The sequence below is a fragment of the Mustelus asterias genome, chromosome 4 (genome assembly GCF_964213995.1).
Source record: "Mustelus asterias chromosome 4, sMusAst1.hap1.1, whole genome shotgun sequence".
Taxonomy (NCBI): domain Eukaryota; kingdom Metazoa; phylum Chordata; class Chondrichthyes; order Carcharhiniformes; family Triakidae; genus Mustelus; species Mustelus asterias.
Window position 1 is genome coordinate 95,759,926 of NC_135804.1, and position 18,803 is coordinate 95,778,728.

General features: G+C 44.4%; 1 protein-coding gene across 5 annotated transcripts in view; it reads left to right on the forward strand.

Moving 5' to 3' along the window:
• The window catches only part of LOC144492861 (heat shock factor protein 1-like), a 62,093-nt gene extending 44,350 nt beyond the window's left edge, over window positions 1-17,743 (forward strand). The window contains exons 7-13 of one of the 5 annotated variants that reach the window (XM_078211394.1): window positions 2,682-2,787; window positions 6,428-6,531; window positions 8,203-8,367; window positions 11,930-12,035; window positions 13,452-13,517; window positions 15,183-15,300; window positions 15,581-17,737. In XM_078211394.1, coding sequence (XP_078067520.1) covers window positions 2,682-2,787; window positions 6,428-6,531; window positions 8,203-8,367; window positions 11,930-12,035; window positions 13,452-13,517; window positions 15,183-15,300; window positions 15,581-15,771 — 856 coding nt within the window. In that variant the 3' untranslated portion in view covers window positions 15,772-17,737. Of the gene's footprint in view, window positions 1-2,681; window positions 2,788-6,427; window positions 6,532-8,202; window positions 8,368-11,929; window positions 12,036-13,451; window positions 13,518-15,182; window positions 15,301-15,580 lie in introns of all 5 variants that reach the window. The other 4 variants (XM_078211389.1, XM_078211390.1, XM_078211391.1 and 1 more) reach the window with 4 other exon arrangements.
• The last annotated feature ends 1,060 nt before the right edge of the window (window positions 17,744-18,803 follow it).

The window sequence follows — 18,803 nt, forward strand, 5'->3', positions numbered from 1 at the left end:
GGGGTGCATTGCGCAATGGCGCATGAGCACTCTGAAGCCGACTTTAGGCTCTACCGCCACCCCACCCCCTTCTCCCCGTACCAGTGCACAGCTCCCAGCTGTCAAAGTGCCGATAATACTGGCGTGGAGGACTCCCATTTTCTCATTGGTATAACACTTCGAATTTGTTTGGGAAAATTCTGCCCAATTACTTTACCCGACTCGATAACTTGATACCCTGTTCTAGTGCTATCTATCTCTCCTAGTATTCTGTGTAACTTGGTATGCTATTACATCCTGTTTCCCACACGTTTGCCAAGTTAGACTCCCCAATCCCGCTAGCAAATCAACCCACAAGGCGCTTGGTCCTGGCTCAATTCCTGCACAATCCGTCCTGCCTATACAGATCCCATATCCCTGAGAGCAGGTCTGGTGCTCTGCAGCTGTTTAGTGATAGCCTTAACTTTGGTGCAAGGGAGATGTCATAGATCACATTTGCAGCTGCTGAAACAACTGCCTGTTCCATCACCTATCACTATTACTCCTCCAGTCATTCTTTGGGATGGCACAGCACTGCTGCCTTACTGCCAGACACATGGGTTTGATTCCAGCTTTGGGTGACTGTATGGAGTTTGCACGTTCTCTCTCCATATCTCCATTGGTTTCCTCCGCTTTCCTCCAACACACTCTGGAGGTCGGAGCAGCCCTGCCATTCTTCGATCTACTTCTTAGCAACCTAGCTACTGCTAATAAACCTCTCTGCTGTTTATGTACTTTACCAATACTGATAAACCATATTAATACTTAACAGTGTCTGGGTTGGTTGCTTGATTGGCAACAACAAGGGCACTGGCAGAGTGGCAGTGGTGTGATTGTCATCCCGAGGGAGGACAGCAGGTTTGCTCCACTGAGCCATTGCCATCCCCTGGAGAAGTACCTCCGCAATCCTAATAATCTGTTAGAGAGATTGAGTTAGAAAGCCCCTTCAGCACTGGCATCTGAAGCTATTGTAGCAGCTGTCTGTGTGGCAGCAAGCTGCCCCCTCCTGGTGATATAACTGCAATCTGAGCTTCCGCTGCTGCTCTCTGATGTTGTGTGCTTTCTGTTTGTGCTGTGATGGGAGGCTGAGATAACAGCTATCTTTGGCTACAATGTGGTTGGATCCATAAGTTTTCATAGGAGTTGGTTACCACTTACAGAGGATGGACTCCTAGTTCTGTGCCAATTTGGTGTTGAGCTCCTCCATGGCTCTCTGGCAGACCGGTTGGTGCACTGAACAGCTCATAGTGCACACCTGCCAGCCTTTTTCCGTATGATACCCCATCAAGGCCCTCACCCAAGTCCTCTGCACAAGTTGTATGTGACTTTGCCCTCTGGCAAATTGGCAACTCATGTCCAGAATCTCACCACGTGCATATCCTACCTTTATACAATACACACCATGTCAGTATCTGAACCATTAGTTGTGAGTTTGAGAGCAGGTGCTGGTGTTTCTTCATCAGTCTCTTCCTCTGTCACTGCTTGTTCCTGCATCACTGCCTGGTCAGGCCACTATTCTTGGATGTATGACAGGAGAAAGACACAAAGTAAGTGCTGTGAGGAGAGGAAGGAGGAAAGGGTTACATCCTGTATATCAGAAGAGTCTGTATGATGAGGGGGTGAGTGGATTGTGTGAAGGAATATTAGGCATGAACATATTGTCATCTTCCTGCTGCCGCATAACCTGCGGTTGCTCCAAAGACAGCAAGCACTGTTGCCTCCATAGGATGAAGACCTGCAGCCTTGCCAGCCCATGCTGGTTGGTTGCTGCTGCCCACGGTTATGTGCTTGTGCTACCTTGTCCTACAAGAGAGGGGCAATCTGGCTGTCATGGGTTAAAAGCTGGCAGTGGGTACTGCTATATATCCAACACCCACATCTCATAGCTTGCATAAAGTGTGTGAGGGAGATGTGAGGCTTATGAAAGTTAGATTTGAGTTGTGATGGAAATTATAGGTAGATGTGTAATGGAGGGTGTGGTGCATTGAGCAGTGTGTAAGGCTAGTGACAGTTGGCGGGATATGACATTTGCAGATGCGTTTGCTAACCTTGACTCCTGATGTAAGGTAATTGAACTTTTTGTGGCACTGCCTCTTCAGGCTACACTCCTAGGATTCATCACCACAGCTATCTGCTTCCACTGTCTTCTGAGAACTTGTCTAAAGGATCGCCTTGCCCTCTGGATAGGTGACATCTGTCTTCCTGTGTGCCTCCTCATCCAAGGTTTCTCTACAGTGTAGTAAAATGTGAGACTCCTCCTCTGCCATTCTTCTAGCTCACACTCCCTTCTGCAACCAGCTTTATCACCTACTCCAGCTATAATACACCTCCTCTAAGACCTGCAAGTGGTGCTAGACTCATGATTTTGTAATTCGATGTCCTGTGTGAAGCTTAACCCTAGCTGTGTGCAGATTATTTAAATGAGCAGACAGTCTGAAGTTTGCATGCAGCCTGCATTAGAAGCAACAGGTGTGGGTTGATCAGGCATTATTACCTCTGTGCCCATTTTGAGGATGTCTTGAATTTCATGTCCGTATATTCAAGAAGTTGTCCAATATCAGGTCTTACCATTGATTATCCAACACCATCAAAACTATTCAATCGTGCAATTTTAAAATTGCTTTCTTTAACCTTTAGTAACTTGTTGCAAATCATTCTTCTAGGCCTCTGATGATTGGGACTTCTGGTATGCCTCATTCCTACTCCAAGTATAGTCGGCCCATCACTATGGACAGCGGCCAGGATGGCACAGCTGTACATGGTATTCCGGTAAGTTAGAAACTTGTGTGTTTGCTAAGAAACCTGGTGAAGGGTCAGGAGTCGTAGTGTAAGACAGATTCTCAAAGATGTAGGAATGACTTTTGGGTAAATCAGTAAGTAGTAATTAGGTGATAAGTTTGGTTTTAAAATCCTGAAGATATAGAAGAAGCTGAGTGGGTTGAAGAATTGCAGCAATTTTGAGCTCCTGGTAAAGAATGGGTTAAATATAGGAAAAGGTGTGATTTCAAAACCACAATGCAAAGAGGAGGAAGACCATGCAAGATATAATAAAGCAGATGAAAGGAAGGATTAACGATGTTAATAAAATTGAGACTTGAGGAATCTCTCTAGTGTGAAGTTATTTATCCCGATTTGAATTATAATCGCTTTTCTTGTCTTTTGGATGTTTCCGGTGTTATCTTGCTCTTCATATCCAGGTTGAATGTCTAGTTTAGAAGAATTACTTCCAGAGATCTGTTGAGTGACTGGGAGAACTTTAACTTGTACTAAGCTCGAAGCTTCACTGTAAGGTGCTGACCACCGCACATTATTTTCACTGGGCCTTTTTCAGAACTTTTTTTTTGAGAGATTTATGTATCAGTTTGCCCAGTGGAACTGAGAATTAATTGGTGCTACGACAAAAAATATTCTTAGAAGGAACAACTGAGAGCTAGGTCTGGCTTGGGAGCTTTGAAAGAAAAGCCTTTAATTAACTTTTTTGAAGAAGGCTGTTTATTTTTGTGTATATTCAATGTGAAGGATGCCTGTAATAGGTACTGAAATGTTTTTCAAACTCCTCCACCCAGTGGCTGCATCGTGCACTCTCGGGTGAGATGTACCTTATTTTATGATGTGGAGATGCTGGCGTTGGAGTGGGGTAAACACAGTAAGAAGTCTCACAACACCAGGTTAAAGTCCAACAGGTTTATTTGGTAGCAAAAGCCACTAGCTTTCAGAGCGCTCGCTGCTCCTTCGTCAGGTGAGTGGGAGTTCTGTTCACAAACAAAGCATATAAAGACACTAACTCAATTTACAAAATAATGGTTGGAATGCGAATCTTTACAGGTAACCAAGTCTCAAAGGTACAGACAATGTGAGTGGAGAGAGCGTTAAGCACAGGTTAAAGAGATGTGTGTTGTCTCCAGACAGGACAGTTAGTGAGATTTTGCAAGCCCAGGCAAGTCGTGGGGGTTACAGATAGTGTGACGTGAACCCAAGATCCCGGTTGAGGCCGTCCTCATGTGTGCGGAACTTGGCTATCTGTCTCTGCTCAGCGACTCTGCGTTGTGTCATGAAGGCCGCCTTGTAGAATGCTTACCCGAAGATCAGAGGCCGAATGTCCGTGACCGCTGAAGTGTTCCCCAACAGGAAGAGAACAGTCTTGCCTGGTGATTGTCGAGCGGCGTTCATTCATTCGTTGTCGTAGCGTCTGCATGGCCTCCCCAATGTACCATGCCTCGGGACATCCTTTCCTGCAGCGTATCAGGTAGACAACGTTGGTCGAGTTGCAAGAGTATGTACCGTGTACCTGGTGGATGGTGTTCTCACGTGAGATGATGGCATCCGTGTCGATGATCTGGCACGTCTTGCAGAGGTTGCTGTGGCAGGGTTGTGTGGTGTGGTGGTCACTGTTCTCCTGAAGGCTGGGTAGTTTGCTGCGGACAATTGTCTGTTTGAGGTTGTGCGGTTGTTTGAAGGCAAGAAGTGGGGGTGTGGGGATGGCCTTGGCAAGATGTTCATCTTCATCAATGACATGTTGAAGGCTCCGGAGAAGATGTCATAGCTTCTCCGCTCCGGGGAAGTACTGGACGACCAAATAAACCTGTTGGACTTTAACCTGGTGTTGTTAAACTTCTTATTGTGTTTACCCCAGTCCAACGCCGACATCTCCACATCATACCTGATACGCTGCAGGAAAGGATGTCCCGAGGCATAGTACATTGGGGAGACCATGCAGATGCTACGACAACGGATGAATGAACACCGCTCGACAATCACCAGGCAAGAGTGTTCTCTTCCTGTTGGGGAACACTTCAGCGGTCACGGGCATTCAGCCTCTGATCTTCGGGTAAGCGTTCTACAAGACAGCCTTCACGACACACGACAACGCAGAGTCGCTGAGCAGAGACAGATAGCCAAGTTCTGCACACATGAGGACGGCCTCAACTGGGATCTTGGGTTCATGTCACACTCTCTGTAACCCCCATGACTTGCCTGGGCTTGCAAAATCTCACTAACTGTCCTGGCTGGAGACAATACACATCTCTTTAACCTGTGCTTAACCCCCTCTCCACTCACATTGTCTGTACCTTTAAGAGGGCGGCACGGTCGCACAGTGGTTAGCACTGCTGCTTCACAGCTCCAGGGTCCCGGGTTCGATTCCCGGCTCGGGTCACTGTCTGTGTGGAGTTTGCACATTCTCCTCGTGTCTGCGTGGGTTTCCTCCGGGTACTCTGGTTTCCTCCCACAGTCCAAAGATGTGCGGGTTAGGTTGATTGGCCAGGTTAAAAAAAAATTGTCCCTGAGATGTGTAGTTAGCGGGTAAATATGTGGGGGTAGGGCCTGGGTGGGGTTGTGGTCGGTGCAGACTCGATGGGCCGAATGGCCTCCTTCTGCACTGTAGGGTTTCTGTTTCTGTTTCTGTTTCTTGATTACCTGTAAAGACTCGCATTCCAACCATTATTTTGTAAATTGAGTTTGTGTCTTTATATGCCCCGTTTGTGAACAGAACTCCCACTTACCTGACGAAGGAGCAGCGAGCGCTCCGAAAGCTAATGGCTTTTGCTACCAAATAAACCTGTTGGACTTTAACCTGGTGTTGTGAGACTTCTTACCTTATTTTATATACATGGTAATACTCCAGCTAGATTTCCCCACTAGCGTATCTTTACACAGCAGCCATCCTATGTGACATTTTGTTCCCTTGCTAGCCATCCTTATGGCTAGTACCACTGGCCATCTCTACTGTATTTTACCATTGAATCTGCAGAAAATGTACTTCTCTGCAAAAATTATCCTGCTTGTCATAAACTCTCATCTCACACTCCTCTCTCCTCCTACCAAATTTTGCAACTCCAAGAGATTGCGAACTGTTTGAAAATTTCTATGTTCAAGAAGCCCCACAGGATCAACGATTTCTGCCCAGGTTGTGCAGCAACTCTTGATGTTCCCTTTCTTTCTCTGCTTTCCCTAAATCTAGAGGTTTATATTTAAATCTAGAGACGGGAATTTCACAGTAACTTCATTGCAGTGTTAATATAAACCTTACTTGTGACTAATAAATAAACTTTAAGATGGCGAGGACTAGTTCTGTAGACTGGTGAATAGTGGGAGGAGAGATGCCATTATGAAGCCAGGAAGGTGGCTACATTATTAAGGGGATGGGAGAAAGAATAGCAACATGGCTTCAAGAACTAGGAAGGGAAGGTGGATTAAGAATTGAGTACTGAAGAGGATTGACACATACTTAGAGGTTGTAGTTTCTTAGCAAATTTAGGGCAATTTCTGCAATTTTTCAGGGGTTCAGCATTTTGAATTTTAGTACAATAGATTTATGGGGTCTAGATTGAGTGCACCCTAGCCAAATAAAGATGAATTAACACATGAAATGCACAGAAGTAATGCCCATTATTTTATTCATTATGTCAAGAAATGTGAAACCTGTGAAAAAAGCAGTGTTTATCCAGGAGGCGTTATCATCTCTGAAATCACGCATCTGATTGGGAGTTCAGGGCAGTCTAGTGAAGAGCCAAGGTAATGGTCTTTGTCTGATTGAACTTATTTTTTCCAAATGTGGCATAAAAATGTAACTTTTAGAGATTTTGTGGGGCAGACAACCTCATTCCTGTAGCAGTCACCAACCTTTTCAGACAGACCTCTTGGGATATAGAGCTTCCAGAAATGACACCTGGCCACTTGGTCAACTGTTCCATTGTTACCTTGCAATAGCAAGTTAGCAGATTGACCTCTTGTCTTCTGTCGGCTCGTCCTGGTTGAGGGTTGACCAGTAAAGCTGCCAACTAAACTGACAACCCACCATCTGGATGGGGTTCCCCAAAAAACTATCTTCCTTGTCTGCTATCTGGTGTAATAGGACTAGGTTGTTTACAGGAAAGAAGTTATATTAATCAATATGAATACCTAATCTCTTGTCTCAAATGAATTAATAACTCTTGGGGCCCGATTCTCCCGAAAATAATTCTAAGCGCTGAATTCGCGGGATAACTGGTGTAAATCACGATTGTTTTCTCAGTGGGAGTTCAGACTCGACTCTCCCACACTCTGTGCACAATCGTGATTATCATGAAAAGCTCGGAGTGCGGGCCTATTCACGTCAAAGTCTGACAGTTCTGGGCATCTGCGCATGCCCCCCCCCCCCCCCCCCCCCTGCAAGCCCATCCTGATCACTGGCCTCCCTCCAGCCCCGACCAATCCCTGTGCAGAGTGGCATCCCACCTATCACCCCTAGGTTCCGCTCCCTTGGCACTGCCTGGTGGGCAGTGCCAAGGTACCCCTTGGGCAGTGCTGGGGGGCAGACAGGCTGGTACTGCCAGGGTGCCCATGCCTAGGGAGCACCACCCCTTCCCACCACCACTTGATCCCCTGGGGGGCCTCGATTGCCCCCTCCCCCTTCACTCCAGCAGGGTCTCTTGGTAATGCCGGGAATGTGGGGAACTACTTTAGACTCCGCCAGAGTGAAATACTCCTCGCGGGGTGGGAAATGCTTTCAGGCCCGGAGAATTCAGTCCCGGGCCCAATAATGACGTTTAAATTACATTAGAAATAGATTAAAATCACTTACCTGGTCTTCCCGCCAGTTTCCAGCGTGGTCTCGACCGCACCTGCTCTCCGGTGTTGGTAGACACATATACATCGGAAACACATGTGTGAATCCTGCAAAATGGCCGACACGAGCATCTCCCAACCTGACACGCCAAAACATTAGCGCATTGCGATGGGAGAATTGGGCCCTTGATATCTCGGGCTGGAGTCATATACAAGCGCAATAGTGCAGCTCCACAAATCTCCTGAAACTACATGCCCTCTTCCAACCCAAAGCCTCTTGCTGCCGTGGGCATTTTATGCCCTTGAACTAAATTTAATTGACTAATAACATTTTGATAAATCAGACCAGGATATTTTTTGTAGCAAAATGGGCATAAACCAAATCTGGCAGTTCAGTCTATGTCCTCTCGTTACTGTCCCCTTTGATCAATGTAGTTAATTTCACCACATTTGTTTTCTTTATCTCTCAATTTTGGAATAATTATATTGGATCTATTCAGTTCTGATCTAGTGCAGTCTTCCAATTTGCTTCACAACTGACATTTGTCATCTCTGTCATCATAACTTAACTCCATTCGTAGCATTGACTCTGAGGATGGTTCTTCTTGATTCAGACGTGTCCATTTCTCCCTCCTACAGCTTTGTGACTGGAAAGCTGAGTACTGGAGAAACACTGTTCAGTACAGATACGGACAATCTAGTTGCAGCTCCAAGCACAGCGTCATCACCATTCGCATCGCATAATCTGTACGACGATCTCCTGGATGAAAACTGTCAAATGGCCGCAGAAGAAACTTCTGACCAGTGAGAATCTGTTTAAAAGTTAACAATTCTGTTTTCCCCTTTCTGTGATTGTACGTAATCTTGGAAGGAGTGGGCTGCTTGGCTGATTTGACCATGTTCCTTTTCTGTACCTGAACAAAGATTGGGTACTCAGTCTAAATGCCAGGATGTTGTGGTGGAATGTTAGTGGAAGACAAGAGATAAGGGTCAAACGATGGGTATGAAGATGGATGAATGTTCTTAAGTCACAGTCTCAGGGCTTCAAGACAAGTCATTGATTGAATCCATCAGTTCCATCAAATATTATTTATAGTAGTGGTACATGTTGAAGATGAAAAGCAACTTGTCTCTCTTTGAACATAACTTGATTATTGCTGCAATGTACAAGTCTAGACCAATAATTCGGTGAAAGATTACAACATTGGAATAACAGGACCGTAAGGTTTACAAATAAATGCGGATCAAAATTTTATCCAGGTTACACCATGCTAAATAACTATGGCCAAGCACTTAAGCCAATAAGGTGTTAGACAGGTCAATGTTTCTGGATCAATGTTAACAAAGTAATAGAGATCCGCATTATTCTTGGCACCTCACAGCACCAGGGACCCAGGTTCGATTCCGGCCTCGGATCACTGTCTGTGTGGAGTTTGCACATTCTCCCGGTGTCTGCGTGGGTTTCCTCTGGGAGCTCTGGCTTCCTCCCACACTCCAAAGATGTGTGGGTTAGGTTGATTGGCCATGCTAAATTGCCCCTTAGTGTCAGGGGGACCAGCAGAGTTAAATATGTGGGGTTATTGGGATAGGGCTCGGGTGGGATTGATGAGCCGAATAGCCACCTCCTGCACAGTAGGCACTCTGATTCTATGTTGTCTGCCCACATTGAACTATTAGTTTATAATTCTAATTTTTCCATCCACTGTCAGGATGAAGGACTACAACAACAACAGCTTCTGTTTATATCGTGCATTCAATGTAGTAAACATCCCAAGGACACTATCAGTAGAAATATTTTTGACACTGAGCAGCAGAATGAGGAAAGGTGATCCAGCAACCTGCTGATCAGAGGGAGGGTGTTAGGAGCATTTCAAAGAAGGAAAGTGAGGCGGAGAGAGAGAGGTTTGGGGCCTAGTCAACTGAAGGTTTGGCTGCCAGAACGATTTTAAAATCGGATGTACAGGAGGCCAGAATCGGAGGACTGTGGAGATTTGAGAGCCTGTCGCACTGGAGGAGGCTACACCGATGGGTGGAAGTCAGTGAGGGGCTTGAAGACCAGGATAATTTTAAGATTTGGAGTGGTGTCAGATAGGGAGCCAGAGAAGGTCAGCAAGCAAAGGGGTGATTTATTGAATGAAATGTGAAGTGAGTTCATTGTGGCAGCAGAACTTTGAATGATCACAACTTTAAGTAGAATGGAAGATGGAGAGGCCAGCCAGAAGAGCTTTGGAGTAATCAGTTTGGAGGTAACAAAAGGATGGATGATAGTTTCCACAGCAGATGAGATAAGTGGAGGTTGGAGCCCACTGATAGTGTAGAAGTGGGCAGTCTTGATGCAGATCTGTGCTTGAAAATCCAACTTTGGGTCATGCTCAGCACCTAACCTGACAAAAGCTGTCTGCAACTTAAGACAGTTATTGAAGATGGAAATGGTTGACAGGAAACGGGATTTTTAAAATTTAATTTACAGGATGTGGGTGACACTGGCTAGGCCAGTGCTTATTGCCTATCTCTAGGTGCCCGCGAATAGGTGGTGGTGAGCTGCCTTCTTGAACTGCTGCAGTCCCTGAGGTGTAGGTACACTCACAGTGCTGTTAGAGAGGGAATTCCAGCATTTTCACCCAGCGACAGTGGAGGAACAGTGATATATTTCCACATCAGAATGGTGTGTGACTTGGAATGGAACTTCCAGGTGGTGGTGTTCCCAGATATCTGTTATCTTGTTCATCTAGATGGTAGCAGTTGTGGGTTTGGAAGGTGCTGTCCGAGAAGTCTTGGAGAGTTCCTGCAGTGCATTTTGCAAATGGTACACACTGCTGTCATTGTGTGTTAGTGGTGGAGGTAGTGAATGTTTATGAAAGGGATAGCAATCAAGTGGGCTGCTTTGTCCTGGATAGTGTCAAGCTTCTTGAGTGTTGTTGGAACTGCACCCATCCAGGCTGGTGGAGAGGATTCCATTAAACTCCTGACTTGTGCCTTTGTAGACGGTGGACAGGCTGTGGGGAGTCAGAAAATGAGTTACGTGAGGCATGGTGGCACAACGTCTAGCACTGCTGCCTCACAGCACCAGGGACCCGATTTCCATTCCGGCCTCAGAAGACTGGCTGTGTGGAGTTTGCACATTCTCCCTCTGTGTGGCTGCGGGGTTTTCTCTGGTGCTCTGGTTCCCTCCCACATGCCAAAGATGTACAAGTTAGGCTGATTGGCCATACTAAATTGCCCCTTAGTGTCAGGGGGCTAGCAGGATGGGGTTACGGGGATAGGGCCTGGTTAAGATTGTTGTTGGTGCAGGTTGAATGGGCCAAATGGCCTCCTTTTGTGCACTATAGGGATTCTGGGATTCCTAGTCTCGGATCTACTCTTGTAGCTACCGCATTTATATGGCTAGTCCAGTTCAGTTTCTGGTCAATGGTAACTCTCAGGATGTTGATAGTGGGGGATTCAGCAATCGTAATGCCATTGATTGTCAAGGGACAATGGTTAAATTCTGTCTTGTTGGAGATGGCCATTACCTGACACTTGTGTGGCACGATATGTTACTTGCCATTTGTTAGCCCAGGCCAGGATATTGTCCGGGTCTTTCTGCATCTGGGCATGGACTGCTTCAGCATCTGAGAAATGGTGAATGGTGCTGAACATTGTGCAGTCACCAGCAATCATCCCAATTCTGACCTTATGATGGAAGGAAGGTCAATGACGAAGCCACTAAAGGGCCTAAGACACCACCCTGTTGAGGTACAAAGACAATTACTTAGTCCTCCCATTATTTAGTTGGAGGAAATTTCTGCTTATTCAATATTAGATGAGCAGTGTGACAGATCAGAGACAATTGAGAGGTCAAAGGAGGTGGTGGTGAGCTAGAACAGTGTGTCATCGGTATCCATGTGGAACCTGATATGATTTCTGATATCTCTGAGGAGTAACTTGTAGATGAGAAATCGAAGAATAGATCTTTGGGGAAACTGCAGAGATAACAGATAAAGATTGGGAAGAGAAGCCATTGCATCCATTCCACCCCAGAAGGGTAAAGAACTTTGTACTTTGCTATAACATTCCATAGAGCACTTTCTACTCTCAATGTGATATATTCTCTTTCCATCCCAGCTATTTTTGTACTTCTGCTGGTGAGTTTAGTTGCTTGTACAGACTTTTTGTTGTGTGTTTGCAAAACAAACTGTCACAAAATTGGCAGTGTAGTATTGATCAATCCACAAAATTAACAATTTGTTCCAAACGATCCATAAAATTGTCATCGTAGTCCTGGTTAATGGTGTCACTGTGATGCTGGGGTCAGGAATAATACACTAATTGCCCTGATACGTTGAATAGATTATACATTTTTGTTTTATTCTCCCTTTCTATTTAGGAGTGAAATAATTGACCATTTGGATATGATTGACAACAGCTTGGCTCAAATACATTCCTCACTCAGCAACACCCGATTAAGCACTAATTTGGATTTACTCAATGATGTGAGTCAAAAGTGTTCATTTTTGTTTCTAAAGATAATGTAATATCTGGATCTTTATCTATCTATCTTGCTAATCACGCGGAGGATGCATTTTCCTCTATTTGCAAAATATTGGCATGAATATTAAATGTCGCATGAGCATGCTTCCTGAGTCCTCTAGTCAAAGAGCAGTGTTTGTATGGGATAGGATAATGTTATTGGTAAATTTTACAGAGAAAGACAAAGCGTTCTGAATAAGACACCTATGATAAATCAATAGTTTAGATGATGTACAGGTCAGAACGTCCCAAGTACGATTGCTGTCTGCTTAGTTAGATGGAGTCAGTAGCTGGGCAGTATTGTTGCTATCTGTAACTCTCAGAGGGGAAACATTCAACCAGGATTTCTGCTGCTGATCACTAACCATTTGACGTTTGTCGGAAAATGTATGTGGAAGCTTGTTTAGGACCAGATCAAACCCTGCTGTGAGAATCTCCATGGTGGATTATTCTGCTCGCTCTCATCAAGGCATGTTTCTGAAGATGACCACTTGTGTCAAATACTTGATAGTGCCTGTGATCCAATACCACACCGAGACTGCCTTCAGGAGAGAGGAGAAGAAAGCGAAATCGGCAATAATCATGCTTGTTGCACCAGAAATTTCAGGAATGATTGTCTCTCAGTAGACATGCTATTGGAATGACAGTCCAGTGGAGAAACACGAGGTAATTTGCAAAGAATTAGTAAAGCACAGGAGTAAAAACAAAAAATGCTGGAAGCACTCAACGTCTGGCAGCACCTGTGGAAAGAGAAATTAAGTTAACGGTTCAGGTTTTCCTCAGAACCCCAACACATGCTAAGCCAGATGGCCTTCACTGGTTCCACATCTACTTTGTAAAGAGAATTAAAAGCAATGATAGCACCCGTGAAAATCAAAATGTTTTTGAAAATTTAACAATTCTGTGGTCACTCACCAAGTTAAAAGGAAAATCTCGATAGGGTTGGGTTGAATGATGATTGTTGAGTAATTTGAAAAATGAGCTATTTTTTTTACACCCGTTTTTCTATTTGTGCCACATGAGAATTTAAAAACTTAACCTTCCAAATTGTTGTGTAAAGCAGCCTTCATCATTTTGAGAATTTGTGGAATCTAGTGGAATAAATGCCACTGTCCTTTCTTTACCTCTTTCATGGGACAAAAAAAAACTTCTCAGCAAAATTATCTTGCCATTTTTTTGCTCAAATGTAACATCATCACAAATAACCTGATCTGGACTAAACAAGTAGAAGCATTAAGTTCTGGATAGTCTGCAACATGTACAAGATTGTCACAAACTCACTTGTCCACCACACTCGAGTAATGAGATCTTTCACATTTGAGACAAGCACAGGAGGCATTAGTGAGAGCTGACTGTGTCTTTACTGTTTTTCCCCATAGCTCTTCAACCCCTCAACTGGAGGATTAGTAACATCATATCCTGAAGTAGGACTGGACACCAGCAAGGTACTTAGACCATGGCAATGGTATTTTAAGCAGCTAGCATTTCTGTCAACTGGTTTGAGAGAGGTGAGAGGAAGCGAATTGTTACCCAAATTAGCAGTTAATGAGCAGGGAACATTGGACAAAATGAGTACCATGAACACCGGAAATAAAAACTGAAAATCTTGGAAATACTCTGCAGGTTTGATACTGAGTTAAGGTTTGAGGTTGGTGACCTTTTATCAGAGCTCTGTGATGACCAGTTTTGCTTTGTATCGACAGAGTGACTCTGAATAGTTATGTCCTTGTGCATCCTGTTGCTTGAACGTATACTTGTTGCTTCTTTTGATTGACTTTAATTCCTCATTTGAGAAACACCTTGGGGCTCAATTGGGCCCAGTTCTGGGTGACACGATTTTTTAAACTCTCAAATTGGTGTCTGCGACACATGCATGTACTTCTGCTGAAAGATGGGTTGGAAGTTATATTTGGAAAGTCATATTTAGAAAGGGGTGTGTGTATTGGCAGCAGCATGCAGAGCAGGCAGATCATTAAGTGAGTCATTATGTATTGCTGATTTGGCATCAGTGCTGCCATTTCAAAGTTTCATGCTTCATTCCAGGCCCCCCCTTAAATACCTCAATATCCGTTAAATGGCATGAAGGATTCCAACGCCCCCCCCCCCCCCCCCACCCCGCCCCGCAACCTCCAGTGGCGCAGTTGGTAGCAACTTGCATTTGAAGATGCACTCTTGACCTTGACAGCTTGTGAAATTATTAAACTTCGTCCTGCACTGAATTCAGGTCTTTAAAGCAAGCTGCATTGTTGGTTTTGACCTTCATCACTAATTCTTCCCACTGCTATCTTGAGCATTATCTGGAGGACCTGTGGCTTCCCTATGGATACAGGACATCACTCCTTTTCACCAGCACCTCCAATGCAGTGCTCAAAAACATTGCTCTCTGTCATGGTCCGCCACTGTTAAATCTTCCATAGCACAATGTTCACAATGATCTTGGCACCACCGGCAGCCACAGTGCATCCTTGAGTGGTACAGGTTGGCTGTAAGTAGTGTAGGGCAATCACAGTATAGGTCTCCCTTCTGATGTGCAGGGAGTGCTGGCTGCACTCAAACATCTTGGAAATGCATAGGCAATATAAAATTTGCATTCTGTCTGCTGCACAATTAAAAGGGTACAGGTTACTTGCCTTTTTGCAATCTGCCTATTATTACCATTGAGGAGCATTTGAGTGAACTCTAATATTGAGTCCCGAACTTCTTAAAAGCATGTTGTTTTGAAAGTGGTAATTCCAGATGGGACATGCCAATAAATTCCTCTGGACTCAGAAATTATTGATAAGCATGTTTTTTTTTCTGAGCTGGAAAACAACTGCAATAGGCTTGGGCGTTTTTGGATTAGGGGTGGAAATAATGGCATTAATTCTTGATTGCAATCCTCTTGGGGGAGCAGGGTATTGGGTGGAAACAGAATTAACCATCTGACATATCAAAGCCTCTTGGTCCTCGCTGGCTAGTGTCACATTTGACTGAAAACCATTTACTGGATGGCTGGCTTTCAGCAAGCCAGTGTCTCAGGACCTGAGGGGAAAACTGTTCCAACAACATTGAGCTTGCTGTTAATCAGAATTTTGGAATTGCTTATTTGCTGGATATCTTTTTCTCATCAGTACAGAAGATTATGCGTTGTAATTCAGTTACTGGATTTGTTCTTGCAGAAGGCAAATGGGCAAAACTGCAGAATTCCACAAGAGGAACGAGATTACACAGGATTACAGACTGAACAAGGTCAGCCGCCCTTGGTTATTTTGCAATAAATCTCTGATTAATATTCTGATAAAATATAGAAAAAAATGACTTTATTAGAATTGCAGAATTCTAAACCGAGCAAATAGGAAAAGCCCAGCTTGGTTTGGGTTCGGACATTGAGAAATGCCTGGACCCACTGGCATCAATTGTTTGTTTCTCAGGATTTGATGGTATAAATATGTGTGCATATCTGGTTAAGAAGAGATTACACACACATCATTCTGTTTCTGTAAATTATTCTTTTGCTTTCTCTTTTTAGATGAAATTGAAAGGAGAGATTGCAACAATCTGTCTCTCTCAAAGGAGGATGTGAAGGGGACAGATGAGACCGATATGTTACCAACCTTGTTGGAACTGGCAGAAGAGGCCAGTGATTCCTTTTTTCCCAGTGACATCTCCATTTTTAACAATGACACTTCAAGCCAAAGATCCAAGCTGATCTGCAGCTAGATGACAGCTAACCATTCACTAACATGGGTGCAATCCATTGAAATGGGCAGCGACCATCTAGGCAGTGTGTTCTTTCGCTTGGGCTTAATGAGTTTAGCATTGTAACGCTTTCCAGCCCTTGAGTAAGCAGAATTATTTACAAACCAATAGCCTAAAAGTGACCTTGCATTTTCTTTCCTTCTTGATGTAACTTAACATGAATAGCAAATAGACCGGTGTTTTAACTAAATAGGCAGGACTTCATTGGGCTAAGAAGCAGCCAATTTCTGTAAACACAACTTTTCCTTCCCCCAAAGTACTTTAATCCGGTAACCTGCAGCTCTAGTTGAATGCACATATCACACGTAGCTTAGTAATGCAGTGAAGTACAATTTTGATTCAGTGGAAAATAGGCGAGGGTTTGGGAAGTAAGCAGAGACTATGTTAGATAGAAAGTTACTTGCTATTAAATTTGGTGTCCTTTCCCGTAAAGCTGCTGTTTGAGTGGGTGCCAGATTTGCATTAGTTACTCTATGTTGTTGTGAGATGTATTAGATAGTGAGTGTGAAATAGACTTTATAAAATTTGCACTCCAGTGGCCTATCAGCATTGGAAACTTGCAAACTGGACCTCGCAGTATGACCTTGCTCTCTCATCCGTGATCCCAAGCAGCCTGGAACTTTGGTCTCTGCCAGATTGAAATGTGACTATCATTTGGATTTCTGCAGGGTCAGCTCAGTACACAGTAATCCACTTCCTGCATCATGCCAAATTCTGCCCAACACACAGCCAGCACTGACCACTTCTGATCCACATTGGACTTGAACCACCAATCATCACCATCTCAAAGAAGAAGTGGTAGAACCTGGCAGAAGCCAACTGGGATGAATATAGCAAGAAATTAGAAGAAGATGTTATAATAATACCATCCTGAAATATCCCCACAGTCGCTTCTGCAGAGCCATCTACAAAGCAGCCACCAGAACCATTCCAAGCGATACTACTGTGTATATACCTCACCTGGAATAGGGTCTGCTTCCTTGCTCCAATCCTCCACTGACCCAGACATGGCAGACCATCTGATTGAATCTCTGTACTGTACTCACCAGGCCTGATGGGAAAAGACAACAAAGAACCTAGGCTTCAGTTGCTCAAGTCAGACATTTTGGAGAGTCCACTGCCACCTTGAAGCAGCACAGCAACTGTTGACATTAAGCTGGCATTAAAATCTTGGCATTCTAACTTCCCAAAACCTGGCAGGGACCCAAAATTACCACTGGCCAATATCCCTGCTGTCTTTATGCTTCAAGATATTCGAGGATCTAATCCTACAGTGGATCAACACAGAAGTGGAGAACACCCTGAGTGCAGACCAAGCAGGCTTTCAACAAGAAGGAAAAACATGTGATCAGACCCTTGCATTAATCACTTTCAAAGGAATCTCAGAAGGTGCAATTGTCCTTGACCACCTTGCAACATGTGGTGCAGTCTTACTTGCCCAATTTGTCAAAATACCAAACGTTCTCCCATGGTTACGATGCCGTTGAACTGCTACTCCAGGTCAGACAGTTCAGGGACAGTTCAGTTCAGAGTGATGACTAGCACCTGGAGGAAACAGATGAATGGGCTACCGCAAGTGTCCACCTTAGCTCTAACTCTTTGCAACACTAAAAAGCTAGCTCCAACCCAGTCCCGGAGGTTTATCGAGGCAGGTGACACTTGCTGTGGCATAACAGGCTCTGATTTTCTCCAAGCTGGAACCTGCGTTAAAGAATGATATTGCAAAGCTGGCTGACAACTGCGTGACATGATGCCTACAACAGAGCACCAGTAAAACATTCTCTAACATGTTCCACCTTCATCATGCCAGCGCAAAAAGGATCTGAACATCACCCTGTATGGCCAGAGATTGAAGATTGATCACCACCCTGTTTATCTATGCACCACTCTTGACAGAACCCTTGCATACAGATAACACCTCCATCAAGCCTGCAAAAAAAAATTAAAACCCGCAACAATCACCTCAGTAAACTGGTCCATACCTCATGAGGATCACAGGCCAAGACCCTGAGGATCTCTGCTCTTGCCATCATGTATTCAACTGCAGAATACTGGGCACCTGCATGATACCAATTTGCCCACACCAGAAGTATTGATGTCCAAGTCAACAATGTGCATTCCCACAGGCACTCTTTAACCCTGGCTCCCAGTCTCAAACAACATTGCTTCCCCACGCCCACACACCAGGAACATAATTGAAACAGGCAAACTACTCTAATCCAAGCCTGCCTTTATTCTAATGACCTCCTCAACCCACTAACGAACAGTACACCTTCCTTCATGCCACCTCATATGGTTAAATTTCAAGGGGTAACAGCTGAGTACCTGTGATGTGGAGATGCCAGTGTTGAACTGGGGTGGACAAGATGCGAGGTCACACGACACCAGGTTATAGTCCAACAGGTTTATTTGAAATCAGGTGAAGTTCACCTGACAAAGGAACAGCGCACCGAAAGCTTATGATTTCAAATAAACCTTTTGGATTATAACCTGGTGTTGTGTGACCTCTCAACTGAGTACCTATGACAGGAGTAAGGATCCACAACCCCACTGCTTGTCTACTTTCATCTCCCACGGTGAACATGGACCCTTTTCAACTATCTCCAGACTGGCCAAGGCCTCTGTGCAGTCACCCAACATCTGAGGTGTCACCAAGACTGTACAGGTTGCAGCTGTGGTGCAATCCAAACAATAACTCACCTTGTCGAGAGCTCCCCCTGCTGACTAAACTTGAATACTGGCTTAAAGAACTCCAGCTAGTCACTGATGAGGCTATTACTTGACTCTGTGACTTTGCACATGTTGAATAAATATAGGACTGTATACTCACCTGTGCTATCTGCAATTCTGCTCCTGATCAAACATTTATTGAGCTTTTTTCCCAGAAAAATTTTAATTCTTACTGCTTTCTGTCTTTATTTCTTCATTTCTTACTATTTCTATCATAGTAAGGTGCCTCTCATTATTTGATTCTATTAGAGGACCATAATCTG